Here is a 24,352-nt window from a genome sequence, read left to right on the forward strand (position 1 = left end):
TGAAAAGTTTGGAAAAATACATATCATAAAGCAGTAACCAACCAAAATGAATCTACAGGTTCAATGTAATCTGTCAATATCCTAACTGGCATCTTTGCCAAAATTGACAAATTGACCTGAAATTCATTTGGAAAATCAAGAAGGGACCTAAAATAGTAAAAACTACCTTGAAAAAGAACAAAGTTGAGGTATTTATACACAGCCCTTACTTGTACTAGTATAAGGATAGACACACAGATCAGTGAAAGAGAATTGAGAGTCTACACATAAACCCCTATGTCTGTGATAAATTGACTTCGGCAAAAGTGCTTAACTATTCAGTAGGGGAAAAGTAGTCTTGAGACAAGTACATATCTACGTACCAAAGAATAAGTTAGATGACATGGTTATTTACCATGTGCAAAAATTAACTCTAAATTAACAACTATAAGAACAAACATTCTCTTTGCAAGAAAACGTGGAAGAATGCCGGGGTCCAACCCCAGCAGGTCCAGAGGTCCCCAAAGGTGTGGACGGAGTCGGCGAAGAAGGAATAGCATGGAGACAGCGTTCAGTTGATCAGCAGGCTAGCCAGGATCTCCAGCCAAGTTCTGGTCTGGATCTCCAGAGAGGTTCTGCTTAGGATCTCCTGCCAGGGTCTGTGTCCATGTTCTCTTGCTAGGTTCTCCAGGTTCTCCAGCCAGGTTCTGTAGCCATGTTCCCTCGCTAGGTTCTCCAGCCAGGTTCTGTAGCCATGTTCCTTCGCTAGGTTCTCCAGCCAGGTTCAGTCACCAGGTTCTAGTCAGGTTCTCTTGCCAATTTCTGTAGTCAGGTTCAGTCCAGGATCTTTTGCCATGTTCTCTCGCTAGGTTCTGTCTCTAGGTTCTGAGGCCAGTTTCTGTCCAGGATCTTTTGCCATGTTCTCTCCAGCGAAGTTCTTCTGTCTCTAGGTTCTGTCTTCTAAGTTCTGTCTTCTAAGTTCTGTGTTCTTACATCTGTATTTATACCAGTTGATTCCAATCCTATCAATCTCTATTCCAAAGGTTAGGGCGTTTCTTATCTCCATTCCAGGGAGTAAAGATTATGTAGCTTAAGCATGATTGTTCATAGTTAAAGTGATTAACTACCCGCCTGGCACTTAGTTAAGAGGTTTTATTCCCTCCTTAACTTCAGGGGAAAATCCCTACCTGGGGAAACAACCTTTCTCAGAGACCTTGGTTAAAACACATAGTGCCAAGAAGGTGAGCAAACATATTAAGAACAGTATGCCATATATGCCAGGTCCCTTGAAACAGCAAGCATGGACCGGCTCCCGGCAGAAGAACATTTTTTTAAATTGATTTTTTACAGAGAGGAAGGGAGAGAGATAGTTAGAAACATCGATCAGCTGCCTCCTGCACACCCCCTACTGGGGATGTGCCCTCAACCAAGGTACATGCCCTTGACTGGAATCGAACCTGGGACTCTTCAGTCCACAGGCCTACGCTCTATCCACTGAGCCAAACTGGTTAGGGCTGGAAGAACATCTTTATGAATTCATATTTGACAATGGTTTGTTGTATGACAATAATAGCATAAGCAACAAAATAAAAAATATCAAAACTTAAATTTTGTGCTTTAAAGGACGACACCACAAAGATAGTGAAAGGACAAAACATAATACCATTTAGTTTACCACCCCCCAAAATTAAATACTGAGGTGTAAATCTAAGAAAATATGTACAAGATTCATGTGAGGAATATAACTGATGAAATCAAAGGAGAACTATTTCATTTAGGAATGCTCAGTATTGTCAGTTCTGCCCAATTTGTTCTTTAGATTCAATGCAGTCTCAATCAAAATTCCAAGAATTAATTTTGTGAATATCTACCAATTGATTCCAGAAATTATATTTAGAGACACACAAGACCCAGAATAGCCAACTCATTATTAACAGAGAGCTGATAGTCCCCAGTTTCAAGAGTTGCTGTAAAGCTATCGTGATCAACACAGTGTGGTACTGTTGAAAAAGTAGACAAATAGGTCAATGGAACAAAATGGAGAGCCTGGAATATAATGAACTGATCTTTGGCAAAGGAGCAAAGGTAATACAATAGAGAAAATACTCTTTTCAACAAGGTGATGGAATAACTATACATCCACATGGGAAGAAATGAATCTAGACACAGATCTTATAATTTTTACAAAAATTAACTCAAAATGGACCACACACCTAAATGGATGACATACACAAAACTATAAAATTATTAGAAGATAACATTGGGGAAAATCCAAATGATCTTGAGTTGGGCAGTGACTTTCTAGATAAGACATCAAAAGCACAATCCATGAGAGAAGAGATTGGTGTTGGATTTCATTAAACTAAAAACTGGTCTGTGAATGATACTGTCAAGAATGAGAAGGCAAGCCTCAGTATGGCAGAAAGATTTCTGGTAAAATTATTATCCAAAATATACAAAGAACTCTTAAAATTTAACCTGATTAAAAATAGGCCAAAGCCCTGGCCAGGTGTGTTTCTTGGTTGGAATGTTGTCCCGTATACAAAAAAAAAAAAATGCTGGTTCGATATTCTGGTGAGGGCATATACCTAGGTTGTGGGTTAGATCCCTACTCCGGCTCCTATGGGAAGCAGCCAATCGATGTTTTTCTCACATCTTTTTTTCTCTCTCCCTCTCCCTTCCCTCTGCCCCCCTCTTTCTCTCCCTCTCCCTCTCCCTTTCCCTTCCTCTCCCTTCTTTCTCTAAAAAATAAAATAAAGGGCCAAAAAAAGACCTGAAAAAGACAAAGATGACAGTTATGCATATGAAAATATACTCCATATGCCATCAGGGAAATGTAAAATAAAACAACATACTGCTACAGACAGAATGGCCAACATCGAACACTGACAACACCGAATACTGGGGAGGATGTGGAGCAACAGGAACTTTCATTTATTGGTAGTGGAAATGCAAAATGGTAGAGCCACCTTGGAAAACTGGCAGTTTCTTACAAAAACTAAGCATATTTCTTGTCATGCAATCTAGCAATCACCTATGTTGGTACTTACTCAAAAGAACTGAAAAGTTATATCCATAAGATGTTGATAATGGGGAGACCATGTGTGTGGGAGAGTATAGAGTATATAGTGACTGCATACTTTTTGTATAATTTTACTGTAAAACTAAAACTGCTTTAAAAAGCATCTATTTAAAAAATTAGGTTAGGAGAACATATTCACAAATAATATTTAATAAAGGAGTCTTACAACTCAAAAGACAACCCAATTTAAAAAGTCACTCCAAGAGATACCATTTCATATCTTCTATAATGAGTACACAGTTGTCTCTAGGAATTAGGGGCACTCATCCCTGCACAGTTGAAAATCCATGTGTAAAATTAACTACAGTCCCTCAGTATTCACAGAGGATTTGTTCTAGGATACAAATTGTATGATATTCAAGTCCCTAATACAAAATGGCATAGGCCCGGCTGGGTTGGCTCAGTGGTTGAGCATCAACCTGTGAACCAGGAGGTCATGGTTTGATTTCTGGTCAGGGCACATGCCAAGGTTTCAGGCTCCATCCCCAGTGTGGGTCATGCAGGAGTCAGCTGATCAATGATTCTCTCATCATTGATGTTTCTCTTTTTCCCTCTATCTTCCTCTCTGAAACCAATTAAAATATATTAAAATAAAATGGTATAGGAAAGTGCCTACATTTGGTCCCCCACATCCACAGATTCCAAACTGTGGATTGAAAATACTATATTTGATCCGCAGATGGATGAATTCACAAATGTGAAACCTCAGTATACAAAGGGCTGACTGCATATTTATTGAAAAAAAATTCAGGTATAAGTGGACCTGCCCAGTTCAAACTTATGTCATTCAAGGGTCAACTATAATAAAAACAATACACACAATTGTTGGTGAGATGAGAAGTAGTAATTCTCATAGAATACTGGTGAGAATATAAAATGGTCCAGTTGCTTTGGAATGCAGTCTGGCAGTTCTCAAAAGGTTAAACAGTTATCACACAACCCAGGAATTCCACTTTTAGGTATATGACCAAGAGAAATGACAACATATGACCATATAAAACTTGTACACAAATATGTTTTTAAGTTAAACTTTTATTGTTGAAAGTATTACATATGTCCTCTTTTTCACCTCATTGACCCCTTTTAGCCAGCCCTTGTCCCTCGCTCCATTGGTTATGCATATATGCATACAAATTCTTTGGTTGATCTCTTCCCACCCACCCATCTTCGCCTTCCCTCTGAGATTCCATGTTTCTATGTCTCTGGATCTGTTTTGTTCATCAGTTTATTTCATTAGATTCCACATATGAGTGAGATCATGTGATACTGGTGTTTCTCTGATTGGCTTATTTGCTTAGCATAATGTTCTCCAAGTTCCTCCATGCTGTCTCAAAGGGTAAGAGATCCTTCTTTTTTACTGCTGCATAGCATTCTATGGTGTAAATGTACCACCTTACAAGTACAGGCAGGTCCTTGCCTGTATTTGTGGCAGATGGTAAGAGGAACTTTAATTTTTGGGAAGTCTTTGGGATATAGCTGAAAATGGTGTTCAAGTTCAGCAGGAGATGCCACATTATCATAGAGACAGTGGCATCCTACTGACTTGGCAAGAGGAGAGAACCCTAAATTTCCCCTCACTCCACCACTTGAGCCATTCTTCTTCTCACTAGAGAAGAACACCAAGTGAGAACCCTTTTGGCAAAGCTTGGACCTATTCCTAACCAAGAGTCAACTCATGTGCAAGTTGCACTAAATGCAATTCTGGACCAAAAAGTAACTTCTCTGAACCTAGGGTGGGGATCATTCTTGTCTTCTCTACTTCATAGGGTTGTAAAGGATTTTGAAAACTAAAATACTGGGCATGTGTTTGGCTATATGGTTAGGTGGGACCAGGAATAGTGAATGATACAAATGGAGGGGAACCCAGGAATATAAAGAATGCAGCAGCTCAGGCTTTACATAGAAATTCTGACTGCTTTAATAAAGTTCAGTCTATGGAATTCTTTCCTGGTGCCAGCATCAGACATTTCCATCGTTAGTCCTTGTGTTACGTATTTTTTTTTTTTAATGTGGTTTTATTGATTTTAGTGAGAGAGGAAGAGAGAAGGAGAGAGAGTAACATGGATGAGAGAGAAACATTGATTGACTGTGTCTTGCACACCCTCTACTGGGGATGGAGCCTGCAGCCCAGGCATATGCCCTGACTGGGAATGGAACTACCACCCTCTCGGTGCACAGGACGCCTGCCCAAGCAACTAAACCACACTGGCTAGGGCTGTGTTATATATTTTCAAATGCAAAATTTTTAATTCTGTCTCCTAATACCTTACGCTGAAAGACTTCCTCAGATTACTTTCTGCTCATGGGTAACACGAGACTCAATGTAGTCACTCTCTATAAATTGTTTAGATTTGACTTGTTGCTGAATAGACAAATGAATCAGGATACCTGATTTCAGGATGTACCTCACTATTTTTATTTTTTATATATTTTTATTGATTTCAGATAGGAAGGGAGAGGGGGAGAGAGAGAGAGAAACATCAATGCTGGGAGAGAATCATTGATCAGCTGACTCCTGCATGCCCCACACTGGGGATCAAGTCCCAACCCAGGCATGTGCTCTGACCAGGAATTGAACTATGACCTCCTGGTTCATGGGTTGACTTTCAACCACTGAGCCATGCTGGCTGGGCTGTACATCACTATTTAAATTCCAGCCATAGTCTTTTGCATAAGCCAGTCCCTTATTTAATCTATTACCCTCCTCGCTGTGCAACTCACTTCATTGCCTGCGTCCTATAGGCAGAGGCCAGGCAATGGTTCAAAGCCATAGTTTGCTCTGGCATGGGGCACCATGGGAGAGACCTAGGGGGATGGGCCTGGTGTAAATCCCAACTCATGCAGAGGTCCTTATTTTAACACACATACTTAAATATGGTAGCTATATACTAAACTAACTCCTTGCCAGAGATTCATTTAATAACATGCTGAGTGCTTGCTGTGTGCCAGACCATACTGGGAGCTGAGAATGTGGTAGTGAATATGATTGACTGTTGAAAATATAACCTCCAAGTAATTCATAATGGTGATGTTGGTGGGAGTGAGGTGGATGGAAAGAGATAATTAAACCAGAAAATCTAGGCAATAGATAACTACCATTATTGACCATGGAATTTAGTTATGAACCTCTTCTTAAACAGGAAAGAAGAAACTTATTTATGACCCAGGCTATGGTGTATTGTAGTGGAAGATTTTATCTACACTTGGAAATAATTTGTAATTTGCAGTTACTGGTATAATGTTCTGCAGATGTCAGTCCAGATTGTTTGATGATGGTGTTCAAATCTTACAGACTTTTTGTCTGAATTACTGAAAGAGGATGTTAAAATCCTCAATTGTGGTTGAAATTTATTCTTTTAGAGCTGTCAGTTTTGCTTCATGAATTTTGCAGTACTTATATGTATATTAGATGCAATATGTTTCTTTTATGAGATGTAATATGCATACATACATCGATATACATATATAATTATGTATTGATGAATTGACTCTTATCAGGAAATGTGCCTCTTAATTTTTTATAATGTTCTGTCTTAAAGTCACCCTGTCAGTTTTCTTTCATCTCCTTAGTTTCAGTCTGTTATTGCCTTTATTTTAAAGGAGAGTTACTTAGAGACATTGTACAATTGGGTCTTATTAAGTTTTAATGTTTTTTGTGACCTCTGGTTATTCAAGCATTTTATAATATTTCATTTTCCTTTTTGACTTCTTCTTTATGCCTTTTAAACATTTTAAAAGTGTTTACTCTATAGCTAATAGTATGCCTCCTTAACTTTTCAAAATCTATTTAGAGCCATTATTCTACTTCTTTTTACATCTCACTTAACATTTAATACTTTTTGGCTTATAAATATGTAATTTATAATTACAAAAATATAATTCCATTACCTTTGTGCTGTTGTTGTCATATCCTTTTACATATATTATAAATTGTATCTTAAAATATTATTTTGCTTCAAACTAACAGGTTCTTTTTTAAGGAAATAGTAAAAAGCAAAAATCAGCTTTTTATATTTACCTCTTTTATTCATTTCGATAATTTGTTTCTATCTGATATAATTTCCCTCTTAGCCTGAATAGCATTGTTTAGCATTTCTTATACTGTAGGTCTGTTGACAACAAGTCATCTCAGCTTTGATTTACCTGATAATGTGTTTATTTTACTCTGATTTTTGAATGATGTCTTTACTAGATAGGGATTCTAGATTGATAGTTTTTCCTTTTGCCATTTTAAAGATGATATTCCATTGTTTTCTGACATTTACTGTTTCTAATAAGTCAACTATTATTTATATGGTTGTTCCCTTGTATGTAATGTGTCTCCTACCACACTGCTTTCAAGTTTTCCACTTTACGACTACTTTTCAGCAATTTAACTATGATGTGTCTCAGAGTGATGTTCTTTGAGTTTACCCATTTTATAGTTAACTGAAATTCTTGGACCAATAATTTATTTTTCTTCAAAATCGGAAAATTTCAGTTATTTCTTTCTTACTCTTTAAAAAATTTCTAAAAAATGTTTTTTATTGATTTCAGAGAGAGGAAGGAAAGAGAGAGATAGAAACATCAATGAGAGGCTGCCTCCTGCATGCTCCCTACAGGGTATCAAGCCCACATCCTGGGCCTGTGACCTGACCAGGAATGTAACTGTGACCGCCTGGTTCATAGGTCGGCCCTCAACCACTGAGCCACACTGGCTGGGCTTTTTATTTCTTTTTTTTTTTAAATTTTAGGACTTTAGTTAAACTATTTGATGGTTTCACAGACCCCTGAGATTTTTTCTGTTTTCTTACATTCTTTTCCTCTCTGTTTTATAGATTGGATTATGTCTATAGTTCTACCTTCAATTTCACTAACATTTGTCTACCATCTTCACTCAGTTTTTAAGCTCATCCAAATACAAACTTTTTGGTTCTACAATTTTTTTTTTTGTAGATTCCTTTTTTTCTGCTGACATTTCCTACCTGTTCATTCATAAAGACCATAGTTTTCTTTAGTTTGTCAAATATAAATATATATTTTATATAAATATATAACAATTAGAGGCCCAGTGCACGAATTCGTGCACGGGTGGGGTCCCCCTGCCTGGCTGGCAATCAGGGCCAATCGGCTGTGGGGAGGGACTGTGGGAGGTTGGACGGCCACAGGAGGTTGGCTGTGGGAGTGCACTGACCACCAGGGGGCAGCTCCTGCTTTGAGCATCTGCCCCCTGGTGGTCAGTGCATGTCATAGCAACTGTCGGAACAGTTGCTTAGGCTTTTATATATTTAGATTTTAGCCCCAGCCTGTATGGGTCAGTTGGTTGAGTGTTGTCCTATGCACTGAAAGATTACGAGTTTGATTCCCGGTCAGCACACATGCCCAGGTTGTGGGCTCAATAGGGGGCATGTAGGAGGCAGCCATTTGCTGTTTCTCACATCGATGTTTCTCCTCCCGCCCTATCTCTCCCGCCCTATCTCTCTAAAAAGTCAATTTAAAAAACATATTAAAAATGTTTTTGAGTCCTTGTCTTAAAATCCAATGTTTGAAACATCTGAAAAATAGTTTCTATTGACTGCCTTTTTTCTTGACAATGAGATATATTTTCCTGTTTCTTTTCACAACTAAACTGGATATTGTAGCCATCCTATATAATAAAGAGGTAATATGCAAATTGACAATCACAAGATGGCGGCGCCCACATCGGGGTGGGCTGGCTGCTCCGCGCGCCTGCCGCTGGAGTCCCCTTAGCTCTGCCGGGGGCCTCAGGTCCTCCTGCACCCCCTACTGACTGAGGCTCAGGCAAAGCCTCGGATGGCGGCTGCTGGAAGTGGCAGCAACAGAGGTGTGATGGGGGCGTAGCCTTCCCCTGATCTCCGGGTCACCTCCCACCTCTGAGGGCTCCCGGACTGTGAGAGGGGGCAGGCTGGGCTGAGGGACACCCCCTTCCAGTGCATGAATTTTCATGCACCAGGCCTCTAGTTATACTATAGAGATTATAGCTTATGTCATCTTGCTCTGAGGAATGTTTTAAAATGCCGGGCACATGGGTTGAAAATTGCAGCTCTACATATGTGTAGGTCAGGGCAGGAAACATCATAGTTAGAAAGGGGAAGTTTTAGGAGCCCCAAAGGCAGGGATTCTTCTTTGAGGTAAACTCAGATCTACTGACCCATTTTGCTGCTAACTTTATAAAAGGGTTCGGAACTGAAACTTCAGGTCCATCTAGATTTATCCTTCTTCACAAGTTTTCCATTGGTAGAGAATAAAGTGAAAACTTGTCGATGTGGTAGTAAAGATCTAACAGCTTTCTCTGATTTGTCAGGCCTTTTTGCCACTGGTTTCTAAAAACATTTTCTCATTCACTGTATTACTTTCTAATAAATGATTGCGTATTTTAAGCTTCTCATCTTTTCTCACATTACCTAATTTAGAATGCTTTTCTCTTTCTCTAAATTCTCATTCTTCAAGAGCTTGGTTGGCAAACTCATTAGTCAACAAAGCCAAATATCAACAGTACAACGATTGAAATTTCTTTTGAGAGCCAAATTTTTTAAACTTAAACTATATAGGTAGGCATTGTTATTAACTTAATTAGGGTACTCCTAAGGCTTAGGAAGAGCCACACTCAAGGGGCCAAAGAGCTGCATGTGGCTCGCGAGCCACAGTTTGCTGACCACGGCCCTAGCCCATTTGGCTCAGCGCGTAGAACGTTGGCCTGTGGACTTAAGAGTTCCGAGTTTGATTCCGCTTAAGGGCATTTACCTGGGTTGCAGGCTCTGGCGTTAGGCAACCAATTGATGTGTCTCTTTTATATGGGAGTTTCCCTCTCTTTCTCCCCTTTCCTTCTACACTCTCTAAAAATCAATGGAAAAATATCCTCAAGTGAGGATTAACAACAACAAATTAATTAATAATAAAAAAGAGAGCTGCTTTTGTCCTATCCCTTATCACTTTTCATGTACTGCCTATTATTAGTTTTTATGGGTACATTTCCTTCTTTCTAGCTAACTTGTAAATTTCTTAAGGGTAGGGAATGTATGTTACACTAGTGTCCCGGTGCACAGATTTGTGCACATTGAAAGGAAATTTATTAGAAGAAATATATTAATATCGCTATTCACCCTTTCTCTATAATAGAATAGTGAGTGCTTTATATGTATTGCGAATGCACGAGTCAACTTAGCCTTTTATATATATAGAATAAACTTGCTTAATTAGGCCTGCTTTCTGGTTTAGCTAAACTTTTCCCAGCCCAGTGAAGCGCCCCAACTTCTCTTTCAGGTAATTGTCAGCAACACAGCAGTAAATATCAACATGAAGCAGTTTATTATTGTAGATCATGCAGGGAGAACAAAGGGTAAAATATTTAACTGTAGCAGTGTTTGACTATATTCTGCGCAGTGAGAAAACCTGAAGTCATTTTCAAGTTCCAACATTTCTTTTCAGTTGGGTCAAGTTTCTAAACTTTCTAAATCTCCATTTTCCGGCTAATGAAAAGAAAATAGGATTCTACTGAGTCTCCTATCTACCTACTCCAGGACTTCTGTGAGGATCAAATGAGATGAGGCACGTGAAAACGCTTCACAAACATTTGGTTAAGTTGTAAAATGTTTGCACCTGGCTATAAAGCAAGTTGGGTTCCTGGGCTGAAAAACTCCAAGGAGGCTAGTCACTAGGGAGAGAAAGCCGGGTGTTGCTACCTGACATCATTACCTGGCGGCGCCCATAGCATCTGTTTTCCAGGCTGGGTTGAGCTGTGGGCCGCATTTTGCGCCATGGGGTCTCGGCAGCATTGGCTGCGATTTGGTGGGGTGTCGCTCCGGAGTGGTGGTGGGGCCTGTGTCCCACTTGGGGGAAGCCAGGTGTGGTTTGTCGGCGCCAGGTCCGTGGTGCTGTTTATTTTTAAATGCCCAGTGTGTATCATGGCAGCTCCTGCGCTGAGCGTCTGTCCCCTGGTAGTCAGTGTGCATCATAGCTACCTGTCGGATGGATGGATACTTTGTTTTTTATTTAGTAACCTCTATAATACCCTAGTAATCTTGTGTGTAAATGCTCAGCAAATTTAATTAGAATGAATGCTCTGTTTTAATTACAAAGTATAATATTTCAGGGTTCTCTATACCTCTTTAGACTCTGAATATTAATTATTAAGTAGAATGCTAGATTCTTTATTAGAACATTTTTTTTTATTCTGTTGCAATATAAAAACTCATTTTTTGAGGTTGGTATCAATTATTGTCTGTTAGTTATGCTATTAGCCAGTTTAGTAATTAGATTCCTCCATTCTACTTCAGCAAGAAGTTGAGAACTTTAAGAAGCTAAATCTCATTAGTAAAGAGCAGTTTGAAAACCTAATACCTGAACTTCCTTTTGAGCCAAACCAAGAAGTTCCTGTAGCACCTTCGAAGTCCAGGCAAGGTATGTAAATCTGCTTTTGTGTAAGTGTCTGAATTCTATTAAAGCAGTTCTAAATTGTTTTTAAAGTTTGCTCCTTTATTTATAAAAACATTTAGATACTTGGTAAAAGGCTAGAATTTTAAAAGTCAACTTTTTATTTATCTTTTGGTGAACTTCAAAATATTTTAAAGACCTAAAAATACAGATTTTAAGATTGGTAAGATAGCCTTGTAGTAAACGGGCAGAATTTGAATGCCATTTTACTCGTAGTGAATAGGCAGGTAATTACATAGGTGACCTAGGAGTCACCTGTTATAACACCAGACTGTCTCAAACCTGGTTGCTTATTTTTTTAAAGTAGGCAGAATCAGTTGGTCCTCTATGTGTCTCTTTTGATTTTGAGATTGTGGGAATGTTTTTCTTCTCAAAACTTAGATAAATTTTCACTGACTTGCTGATTTTAAAAAATACCCCACTAGTTCATTCTTTTGTCTTAAGATCTTAGCTTTGTATGGAAATCTAAATACATTTGGAATAATCATAAAATTAATCTGACTTTTTCAAGGCAAGTGTAAGTGATTTTGTTATAGTCTTTTCTTGAAGTCAGGTTAAAGAAAAACTTTTAATTTGGAAAACTTAAGACCTATACAAAAGTAGAGCAAATTATCTAATGAAGCCTCTGTGTACTTATTACCTAACTACTAGTTACTTTATTAGACCATTGCCAATTTTGTTTCATCTCAACTCCACCTGACACTTGATTTTTTTAAAGCAAAATCCCAATTATATTATTCATATTTTTTCATTTCTAAACATTTCTGTATGTGTCTTTAAAAATATAAGGAATAGCCCTAACCAGTTTGGCTCAGTGGATGGTCGGCCTGCAGACTGAAGGGTCCCAGGTTCGATTCTGGTCAAGGGCATGTACCTTGGTTGTGGGCACATCCCCAGTAGGAGGTGTGCAGGAGGCAGCTGAATCAATGTTTCTCTCTCATCAGTGTTTCTAACTCTCTATCCCTCTCCCTTCCTCTCTGTAAAATAATCAATAAAATATATTTTAAAAAATAGATATAAGGAATATCTCTTAACATAAGCAACACTATTACCATATCTAAAATTAACAGTAATTTTTTTTTATAATATAATAGAGGCCTGCTGCACAAAATTCATGCACGGGGGTGGGGATGGTCCCCTCAGCCCAGCCTGCTCCTTCTCCAATCCGGGACCCCTCGGGGGATGTCCGACTGCCTCTCGCAATCCAGGACTGCTGGCTCCTAACTGCTCGTCTGCCTGCCTGCCTGATTGCCCCTAACCACCTCTGCCTGCCTGATAGTTCCTAACTGCTCCTCTACTGGCCTGATCACCCCTAACTGCTGCCCTGCTGGCCTGATCGCCCCTAACTGTCTCTGCCTTGCCCTGCAGCCAGGACCCAGGATTCCTTCCTCCGGCCAGTTGCAGTCACCCGGGACTTGGGCTTCCCTCCCTCTGGCCAGCCGCAGGCACCCAGGACCAAGGCCAGCTTCGCCTGGGCCAGCTGCAGCTGCAGGGGACTGTGGGCGGGCGGCTTGTGCTCTCCCGGGCCGCAGGTGCAGCTGCTGGTGCCCGGGACTGCGGGGCGTGCAGCTTGTCCCTCTCCCGGGCCGCAGGTTCAGCCGCTGGCGCCGGGGACCACGGGGCGGGTGGCTTGTCCCTCTCCCAGGCCACAGCCCTGGCCGCTGGTACCTGGGACCACAGGGCATGCGGCTTGTCCCTCTCCCGAGTTGGGCCGCTGGCACCCGGGGCTGCCGGCGGGTGGGCTGTCCCTCTCCTGGACTGCAGGCACAGCCACTGGTGCCCGGGACCGCGGGACATGCCACTTCTCCCTCTCCTGGGTCATGGGTGCAGGCGCAGCCGCTGGTGCCCAGGACTGCGGGGCGGGCAGCTTGTCCCTCTCCCAGCCTACAGTCTGGCTGATCCCCATTCTTCTCTCTCAAGCTTATTTGTGCCTGGCTGGTCCCCATTCCTCTCTCACGAGCTTATTTGTGCCTGGCTGGTCCCCGTTCCTCTCTCCCCAGTGTTGAGTGTCAGAGCTGTGACAGTGTCATGAGGGTGTGACGACCATCTTCATATTAGCTCTTTAATATGTAGGATTTTTTTTTTTTTTAAATATATTTTATTGATTTTTTTACAGAGAGGAAGGGAGAGAGATAGAGAGTTAGAAACATCGATGAGAGAGAAACATCGATCAGCTGCCTCCTGCACATCTCCCACTGGGGATGTGCTCACAACCCAGGTACTTGCCCTTGACCGGAATCGAACCCGGGACCTTTCAGTCCGCAGGCCGACGCTCTATTCACTGAGCCAAACCGGTTTCGGCGGATTTTTATTGATTTCAGAGAGGAAGGAAGAGGGAGGGAGAAATAGAAACATCAGTGATGAGAGAGAATCACTGATTGGCTGTCTTCTGCACACCCCCTACTGGGGATGGAGCCCATTACCTGGGCATATGCCCTTGACTGGAATCGAACCTGGGACTGCAGGCTGATGCTCTATCCACTAAGCCAAACTGACTAGGGCTAAAATTAACAGTGATTTCTTAATATAGAATACTTAGTTTTCAAATTTCCTCATTCATCATGTTTTTTAAAAATCATATCCATGTAAGTTCCAAACAATGTAATAGGTTGATATGGCTCTTTTAGTCTATAGGTTCATATTATTGTTTTTCCTTGCAATTTATTGTTGAAGAAATGGGATTGTTTATACTGTAGAATATTTTTCACATTCTGGATTTTACGGATTGCATCCTAATGGGTTCATTTAACCTGTTTTCTGGTCCTGAATTTTCAATAAGTATTATTTTGCTACAAAGGCTTGATCATATTGAGACTTAAATTTTTACATTTGATATAAATATTTAAAATCTTTTGTTTTTGTTGATCTATATTTTTTCTAGTTGTACTGTTTTCAGTTCTAATCTTTAATATTTCTGCTTGGTTTGGGTTTATTTTGCTACTCCTTTTCTAGTTTCTTAAAGCAGAAGCTAAGATAATTGATTTGAGAACTTCTTTCCTATTATAAGCAATTAATACTATACGTTTTAAGCATTGTTTAGGTGTATTACACCAATTTTGATATGAAGAAGGAAATTTATATTATTGCCTTGAGACTTTTCTACTTAGGTATTTAATCATACATATTTTTCTTTAAGCACTCTTTTAACTGCATTTTACAAATTTGATGTTATATTTTAATTTTTCTTTTCTTCAAAGTATTCTCATTTCTCTTGAAACTTCCTTTTTGATTCATGGATTATTTACAAATGCATTAATTTTTGAGTGCTTGGAAATTTTCCTTTCTGTTATCCATCTTACTGATACATTAGTTATTTTTTTCCAGTTGCTTTCAAGAATTTTAAGTTTTAAGGATTTAGAGTGTGATGTGTTTGGGCTATTATATCTTCAAAAAACTTTTTATCTCTGCACTCTTCCTCTCTCCTAGACTTTATGACTGGAAAAGCAAAAATTTTGCTGAGTTCTGCTTCAGTGGCATTTTATTTATTAAAAAAGTAAATAAATAAAGTGGCAGTTGTCATGTGGCATCTTTTTTTTTCTTCTTCTTCTTTAGAGAGAGGAAGAGAGAGGGGGAGAGAGAGAGAAAAATCGATGTGAGAGTGAAAACCAATTGGCTGCTTCTTGCACACCCCGTACCAGGGATGTAGCCTGCAACCCCAGCATGTGGCCTGACCAGGAATTGAACCAGAGATCTCTTGGTACATGGGATGACGCTTAACCAATGGAGCCACCCGGCAGGGCATGTAGCATTTTAATTATCAGCCTTCGGTGAACATAAACAGCATAAAATAATGTTCTGTTTTTATAAAGGCAATTTCTGTCCATTAAGACAATGAGTACTATGGGCAGGCTTCACATGGTCCAGGTATATAGCTGTGAACTGATTTGATTTTGTAACAATAAATTTTGGAAAATTAGTATATTAGCTAGCACACCCTTTAGTGCACTAGTTCCTAAACTTTATCAAGTATCAGAGTCACTGGTAAAACAAATTAAAGGGCTCTGTATCCAGTGTTTCTTGTTTATGCATTTCTAGCAAGTTCCCAGGCTATCCTGATACCACTGGTTGGGAATACACTTTGAAAATCAGTGCTTTAGCCTAGTCCTCTGAAATATCAGTCTTCTCTGATAAACTTTTAGCAGAAACTGTGTGGTAAACAATCACAATTGAGGTTCCTTGAAGAGCAGATGGTCTAATCTTTTGTTTTTCTACAGCTTTTTTAAGGCATCATTTATATACCATAAAATTAACCCACATTAAGTATATAGTTTGATGCTTTTCAGTAAATTTGTATAGTTGTACACCAGCACCACCATTCAGTTTTAGTACAAGTCCATCATGCTAAAAAGTTCCCTGTGATAATTTGCAATTAATTTCAACACGCAGCTTCAGTCTGTAGTAACCAGTGATCCGTTTTCTGTCTGTATGTTTTGTACTTCCTAAAAATTTTATTTAACTGGAATCATTCAGTTATATATATATATTTTTTTAAATATATTTTATTGATTTTTTACAGAGAGGAAGGGAGAGAGATAGAGAGTTAGAAACATCAATGAGAGAGGAACATCGATCAGCTGCCTCCTGCACATCTCCTACTGGGGATGTGCCCGCAACCCAGGTACGTGCCCTTGACCGGAATTGAACCTGGGACCTTTCAGTCTGCAGGCCGATGCTCTATCCACTGAGCCAAACCGGTTTCGGCTGGAATCATTTAGTTATATTTTTGAGGTTAATTCATGTAACATCTATCAGTACTTTGCTCCTTTTTTATTGCTAAGTAGTATTCTGTAGTATGGACAGATACATTTTGTTTATCCAGTTGATGAATATTTGGATGTTTTCAAGAAAGTTTTGGCTGTTATGAAAAATGCTATTTGAACATTTATGTGCAAGAGATGGCCCATGATTTTGATTAAAAAGTTCTAATATCTAGATGATATTTATGTCACTTGAGCCTTATAGATGATTAAAAATTGATTTCAGAGAGGAACGGAGAGGGAGGGAGGGAGAGAGGGAGGGAGGGAGGGAGGGAGGGAGAGAGAGAGAGAGAGAGAGAGAGAGAGAGAGAGAGAGAGAGAGAGAGAGAAACATCAATGATGAGAATCATTGATTGGCTGCCTCCTACATGCCCCCTATTGGGGATTGAACCTGCAACCTGGGCATGTGCCCTGATTGGAATTAAATTATGACCTGCTGGTTCATAGGTAGATGCTCAACTACTGAGCCACACAGACTGAACTGAAATATATCTTTTTCAAATCAGTTGTTTGAATCAGGACCAAACAAGGTGTACTTATTGCATTTGATTAATAGGACCATTAAGTTACTCTTAATCTATAATAATTCGTCTTTTGTTTTTCTATGCCAATGATTTGTCAAAGAAACTGGTTAATTTGTCATAGGATTTTTTTTTTTTAAATATACTTCTTTATTGATTTCAGAGAGGAAGGGAGAAGGAGAGATAGAAACATCAATGATGAGAGAGAATCACCGATTGGCTGCCTCCTGTACACCCCCCACTGGGGATCGAGCCCGCAACCCAGGCATGTGCCCTTGGCTGGAATCGAACCCAGGACCCCCCAGTCCACAGGCCGACGCTCTATCCACTGAGCCAAGCCAGCTAGGGCTGTCATAGGATTTCTTATGATTTACTTGATTGTATCTTCATATCATTTAATATGTTTATTTATTTCCTCTGTTTCTTAGGAACTGGTATTTAGATATAGAGGATTTAGTATATTCAGGGTTTTTATTTCTGGTGGCTAGACTGTTTCTTAGGCACAGTTGTTTACTTCTGTTACATCATACAGTGTCTTTCAGGCTCACTTTTACTGGTGTTTTGATTGATTTGATCATTAGGTTTACATGTTACCAGCCTGATTCATCATATAGTTTCCCTTCAACTTGTTTTTTTTTTTTTTTTTTTTTTTTGTCAGTTTTAGGCACACAGCAAAATTAAAAGAAAGGCACAAAAATTTCCTATGTACTCCAAGCCCCCAAGTTGGCATAGCCATCACCCACCTGGTGAAGGATGTTGCTTCCACATAGCAGCATTCTACATCAGAGTAGTATACTGGTTATAATTGATGAACCTACATTGACACATCATAATCAACTGAAGTCCATCATTTACATTAGAGTTTACCTGTGATGTTGTACATTCTATAGGTTTGGACAAATTTACGATAAAGTGTATCCATTATTATATTACTAGAGGCCTGGTGCACGAATTTGTACATGGGTAGGGTCTGGTGGGTCCACCCCATCGGGGCCATTTGGGCTGGGCTGGCCAGGGGGAGGGGACGCGGAAGGTTGTTGGCCGGCCCTATCCCCGATAAGGGTGGTAGGGCCAATTGGGGGCGAGGCTGGCTGAGGGGAGGGGCCGCGGGCGGTTGGCAGGCTGGCCCTGGCCCGCCTCCTGGTCAAACTACCAGTCGAACTCCAGGTTGAGGGAACAATTTGCATATTATCCTTTTATTATATAGGACTAGAGGCCCGGGGAACAAAAATTTGTGCACTCGGGGGGGAGGGGGGGTCCCTCAGCCCAGCCTGTGCCCTCTCGCAGTCTGGGATCCCTTGGGAGATAACGACCTGCTGGCTTAGGCCTGCTCCCGGGTGGCAGAGGGCAGGCCCAATCCCTCGGTGCAGCCCCTGGTCGGGCTCAGAGCAGGGCTGATTGGGGAGTTGGGGCGCTGCCCCCTGTCATGCACAGATTGGGAGGTTGTGATGCCACCCTCAGTCACGATCAGGGTAGGGCCGATTGGGGGGTTGGGGCACCGCCCCCTGTCACACTCAAGGCAGGGTCGATGGGGAGGTTGCGGCGCCACCCTCGGTCACGTACAGAGCAGGGCCAGTCGGGGTTGGGGCGCTGCCCCTGTCACACACAGAGCAGGGCCCATCAGGGGGTTGGGGCACCGCCCTCTATCACCCGCAGAGCAGGGCTGATCAGGGGGTTGGGGCGCCGCCACTCTCACACTCAGGGCAGGGCCGATGGGGAGGTTATGGCTCTACCCCGTCACACACAGAGCAGGGCCCGTGGGGGGGGGGGGTTGGGGCGCTGCCCTCTATCACCCACAGAGCAGGGCCGATCATGTGGTTGAGGCGCCGCCACTCTCACACGCAGGGCAGGGCCAATGGGGAGGTTATGGCTCTACCCCGTCACACACAGAGCAGGGCCCGTGGGGGGTGGGGGGGGGGGTTGGGGAGCTCCCCCCTATCAGGCACAGAGCAGGGCTGATCAGGGGGTTGGGGCACCTTCCCCTGTCACGAACAGAGCAGGGCGGATAGGGAGGTTGTGGCCCCGCCCCCTGTCACACACAGAGCCGCAGGGCGATCAGGGGGTTTGGGCGCTGCCCCCTGTCATGCTTATCCCGGTGCCGGGAGGCCTCATGGCTCTGCTGATCCCGGTGCTGGGAGGCATATTACCCTTTTACTATATAGGGTAGAGGCCTGGTGCACGGTTGGGTGCCGGCTGGTTTGCCCTGAAGGGTGTCCTTGATCAGGGTGGGGGTCCCCACTGGGGTGCCTGGCCAGTCTGGGTGAGGGGCTGAGGGCTGTTTTCAGGCTGTGGGTGACTGAAGCTCCCAACTGCTCCTTTTTTTCTTTTTTTCTTTTTTATTCTGGGCCAGCTTTAGCTTGAGGCTTGGCTCTAGCTCTTAGGCCTCCGTGGATGAAAGTAGCTTTCTGGCCTTTGCTTACAGTGTTGTGAATCTGCTGGCTGAAGTCCGGTGGTATTTGTTACAGAGTTTCTTAAACTGCCCGCTCAGAGGCCTGCAGCCGCAGGCGGGGAACATTGGTTTCCTCCGTCACTGAGGCAAGCAAGCCTCATGTTAGTTTCAAGCTGCCTGGCTGCCGGCTGCCATCTTGGCTGACAGTTAATTTGCATATCTCGCTGATTAGCCAATGAAAAGGGTAGTGGTCGTATGCCAATTACCATGTTTCTCTTTTATTAGTGTAGATTACACTTAGTATTTTCATTGCTGTAGAAATGACTCAAAATCTACACTAATAAAAGAGAAACATGCAAATTGGTGTCACTCTGCTACGCCCACCAGCCAATCAGGATGAGTATGCAAATTAATCCAACAAAGATGGCGTTTAATTTGCATATGCAGGCACAGAGCAAAGACTGAAGGCTCTGGCCCCAGCGAAGACTGAAGATGACTGAAGACTGAAGATGTTTGGCTTCTCCGCTGCGGCCAGAGCGGAGAAGCCTTGAGGCTGGCCTTCTCTGCTGTGGCTGGAGCGAAGGCCTAGGTCCTGGGTTCCGGAGAAAAACTGGTGCCGGCAGCCAGGGGAAGGAAGGCCTATTGCACAAATCTCTTTGTGCAACGGGCCTCTAGTAGTTTACATAAGTTTCATTCTTGGTGTTGTATGTCCCTAGGGTATTATATAATGAAATGTATCTACCATACAATTATAGAAAATAGTTTAACTGCCCTAGAAATCCTCTCTATTTTGTCTATTCATCCCTCCCCCCCACCCCACTGGCAATCACAGATCTTTTTACTGTTCATAGTTTCCCATTTCCAGAATATTGGATAGTTGGAACCATACAGTATGTAGCCTTTACAGATTCTTTACAGATTGGATTCTTACACTTAGTAATATGCAGTAAAGTTCCTCCATGCCTTGTCATGGCTTGATAGCTCGTTTGTTTTTAGCACTGCATAACATTCCATTGTTTGGATGTACCACAATTTATTTACTCATTACTTACTGAAGGATGTCTTGGTTGCTTCCAACTTTGGGCAATTATGAATAGAGCTGCTATAACCATCCATGTGCTGGTTTTTGTGTGAACATAAGTTTTAAGCTCCTTTGGGTAAGTACTAAGGTGGGCAATTACTAGATTATATAATAACTAGAGGCCCAATGCACAAAATTTGTGCAAGGGTAGAGTCCCTAGGCCTGGCCAGCGATCAGGACCAATCTGCGGGGCGACCAGGGGGCCCCTGCTGGCACCCACCTTAGCTGGCCTGGGGCCTGTGTGCTGGGGGCAGCTCCTGCTTTGAGTGTCTCCCCCCTGGTGGTCAGTGGGCGTCATAGCAACCAGTCATTCCGCTGTTCAGTTGATTTGCATATTAGGCTTTTATTATATAGGATAGTATGTTTAGGTTTAGAAACCACCAAACTATCTTCCATGCTGGATGTACTGTTTTGCATTCCCACCACCAATGAATGAGAGAGAGTTCTTATTGCTACACATCCTCTGCAGCATTTGGTGATGTCAGTGTTCTTAATTTTGGCCATTCTAATAGGTGTGTTGTGGTATCTCATGTTAATTCATATTTCTCTGATGACATATGATGTGGAGCATCTTTTTATTTGCTAATTTGCAATCTGTACATCTTTAAGATACCTGTTTAGATCTTTGACTCATGTTTTTTAAATAAACTTTTTATTGTGATAGTATTACAGATATCTTCCCTTTTCCCTCCCTTTACCTCCATCCTCCCAGTCCCCTCCTCGCCACCCCCTGCCATGTCTTCACCAGCCTATTGCTGGTGTCCATGGGCCATGCCTATAAGTATATAAGTTCTCTGGTTTATCTATTCTTGTCCCCCCAACCCCACATCGAGGTATGTCAGTCTGTTCTATGCCTCCATGCTTTGGGTCTTATTTTGTTGGTCAATTAATTCTGCTCATTAGATTCCACAAATAAGTGAGATCATGTTATTTTGTCTTTCTCAGGTTGGCTTATTTCACTTAGCATAATATTTTCCAGGTCTGCCCATGCTGTCCCAAAGGGTAAGAGTTCCCCCTTTTTTACAGCTGCATAGTATTCTATTGTATAAATGTCCCACAGTTTTCTTTTATCCATCCATCTACTGATGGGGGCACTTGGGCTGTTTCCAAATCTTAGCTATTGTAAATAACGCTGGGAACATAGGGCTGCATATATTCTTTTTTATTGGAATTTTGGGGGTTTTAGGATGTATTCCCAGAAGTGGGATCACTGGGTCAAGGAAAGGAAGTTCCATTTTTAAATTTTTGAGGAAATTCCATACTGTTTTCCATAGTGGCTGCACCAGCCTGCATTCCTACCAACAGTGAAACTAGTCTTCCTTTTTCTTCACATCCTCGCCAGCATTTTTTGTTTTCTTGTTGAGTTTTAAGAGTTCTTGTTTTATCTTGAATAGCAGTCCTTTATCAGCTATGTCTTTGCAAATACTTTCTCTCAGTCTGTGGCTTGTTTTCTCATTCTCTTAACAGTCTCATTTGCAGAGCATACATTTTTAATTTTAATGAAGTCCACCTTATCAATTATTTCTTTCATGGCTTATGTCTTCAGTGTTGAATTTCCCTTCTGTGTTTTACCAACTGGTTTTATACAGTCATTGATGAATATTCCCTAGATTTTATATTTCATTAAAGTTGCAATATACAGTAGGTCCTTGAATAATGTCATTTCATTGAACATCATTTGTTAAAATGTTGATAAGATGCCATAGGAACTTAACTCTTTGTCTATATAAATGAGCCTGTGGTAAAGTCGATTTTGTTATATGTTGTTTCAATTAAAGTCACAGAACCTATTGATGATGTTAAATGGAGATTTACAGTAGTCTCTTTTTAAAAAAAATTCCTTCTGTATTTCTTACCTTCAGTTCTTTTTTTATTTTTTATTTTATTTATTTATTTTTTGTTGTTACTGTTTTTTTTATTGCTTAAAATATTACAACAAGTAGTACATTTGTCTCCTTTTCCCCCCCTTGACCTTCCCCCAGTCTCCCCTACCCCCCAGCGTCTTGTGTCCATTGATTATGCTTATATGCATGCATACAAGTCCTTTGGTTGATCTCTTACCCCTTACCTTCAGTTCTTGAAAGAATACTCTTATCAATTTTTTGGTTACCCTGATACTCAATTTTTACAGGAAAGGAAGGGTAAATACTTGTTTCTTTTTTATTCAATGTATCAATTTTCTGAATGAGTTGGGTCCCAGCAACCTACAAATATGATTAAGTTGTAAAGTGCCATTATGAACTTATAGAGCTTATTTATTTGATATGTTTAATTCATTTCAGTCATTATTTTTAGTGGTCAGATCACTTCATTTTACTAGTGGGGTACCCTTAAGTTTTCTGTTGTGTCCTCATGACCTAAGCTAGTCTTTTCTTTTTTTAAAAAAAAAAAATATGTTTTTATTTATTTCAGAGAGAGCAAGGGAGAGGGAGAGAGAGAGAAACATCAATTATGAGAGAGAATCATTGATCGGCTGCCTCCTACATGCCTCCTGTTGGGGATCAAGCCCGCCACCCAGGCATGTACCCTGACTGGGAATCTCGAACCATGACCTCCTGGTTCATGATCACTGCTCAACCACTGAGCCATACTAGCTGGGCAGTATTTTCTTTATTAACCTCATTGCTGTCTGGCTCCAGATTTTCCAGGCTCATGTTATGCTTTGCTCCAGACTTTATTTCTTCTAGCAGACCAAGTCAGTAGGAAATGGAATTTAAAGACTATAGTCTGGTTTCTGGGAAACTTTCTGTTTCTGGGTTGTTATTGCTCCTAGATCTTCTACAAAGGCACTGATTTTTACATATATTTCAGTATAAGATCATAATGTTATCCTTGAGATTATATTTTTGGAATAAGGAAAAACAGCATTAATACAGTTCTGTTAAATTGATCAGTCATTTGGTGGGGATATACCTTTTCTAAATGCTATTATAGGCACTAGTGCACTAATAAAAGATTGTGGCTCTTACTTTTAGGGAAGCACTGAGACTTAGCCTTAGCATCTAATAGGATGATCTGTAAGAAAATAAATTTTAATTTAATAAATCAAACAATAAATGGATAAAATGCAGAGATGACAAAAGCAGGAAAGTCTGGTAACAGTATAGAAAGTGGATTGGGAGGGGAGATGGCAAGACAGGGAGATAAGCTAATAGAGTGGGTAAGTTCACTTTTGAGTTTACAAACTTGTGTCTAGAATAGTGGGCACTCAATATTTGAATGAACAAAAGATTTTTGTGTGAATCTAAAGAAGTCTGAAGAAAAATCATATAGAAATGGAGCTTACATTTTTAAAAATTGATTTTTAGAGAGTGCAAGGGGGAAAGAGAAACAGGGATGTGAAAGAGAAACATCAATCAGTTGCCTCCTCCACATGCTCAGACCAGGGATCAAACTTGCAACCTGGTATGTGCCCTGACCAGCAATCAAACCCACCACCTTTTGGTGTAAGGGTCGTTGCTCTAATCCAGTGATGGCGAACCTATGACACGCGTGTCCGAGGTGACACGCGAACTCATTTTTTGGTTGATTTTTCTTTGTTAAATGGCATTTAAGTATATAAAATAAATATCAAAAATATAAGTCTTTGTTTTACTATGGTGGCAAATATCAAAAAATTTCTATATGTGACATGGCACCAGAGTTAAGTTATGGTTTTTCAAAATGCTGACACACGGAGCTCAAAAGGTTCACCATCACTGCTCTAATCAATTGAGCATCTCTGGCGAAGGCTGGAGCTGACACTTAAAAAAACTTTAGATAGATAGATAGATAGATAGATAGATAGATGATAGATGTATTTTATCGATTTGAGAGAGAGAGAGATTAATGATGAGAGAGAATCATTGATTGGTTTCCTCCTGCATGCCCTACATTGGGGATTGAGCCCGCAACCCAAGTATGTTCTCTGACGAGGAATCGAACTGTGACCTCCTGTTCATGGGTCGACATTCAGCCACTGAACCACACCAGCGGGCTGGAGCTTACACTTTTGACATTACTACTTAATTCATGTGCTTGCTTACTTAGTATTTTGCTATAGAATTTTCACAAACTAATTAGTGAAACAAATGAATAGAAAAATAGTCAAAGGATGTGAATGGAAAGTTC

At 40.9% G+C, this 24,352-nt stretch overlaps 1 protein-coding gene and 1 non-coding gene across 16 annotated transcripts in view; one reads left to right on the forward strand and one right to left on the reverse strand.

The window, feature by feature from the left end:
- LARP1B (La ribonucleoprotein 1B) overlaps positions 1-24,352 on the forward strand; it is a 94,309-nt gene that overhangs the window by 53,246 nt on the left and 16,711 nt on the right. For all 15 annotated transcript variants that reach the window (XR_004968225.1, XR_004968226.1, XR_004968227.1 and 12 more), the window contains one exon: positions 11,338-11,461. Coding sequence is in view for 12 of the 15 variants with exons in the window: in XM_036313240.1 (XP_036169133.1) it covers positions 11,338-11,461 (124 nt within the window). In the remaining 3 variants the exon portion in view is untranslated. The remainder of the gene's footprint in view (positions 1-11,337; positions 11,462-24,352) is intronic.
- Positions 5,768-5,903, reverse strand: LOC118659480. The gene has a single exon (XR_004968593.1). It is a non-coding gene; the product is annotated as a small nucleolar RNA SNORA42/SNORA80 family (small nucleolar RNA).

Source organism: Myotis myotis, unplaced genomic scaffold (assembly GCF_014108235.1).
Source record: "Myotis myotis isolate mMyoMyo1 unplaced genomic scaffold, mMyoMyo1.p scaffold_m19_p_6, whole genome shotgun sequence".
Lineage (NCBI taxonomy): Eukaryota > Metazoa > Chordata > Mammalia > Chiroptera > Vespertilionidae > Myotis > Myotis myotis.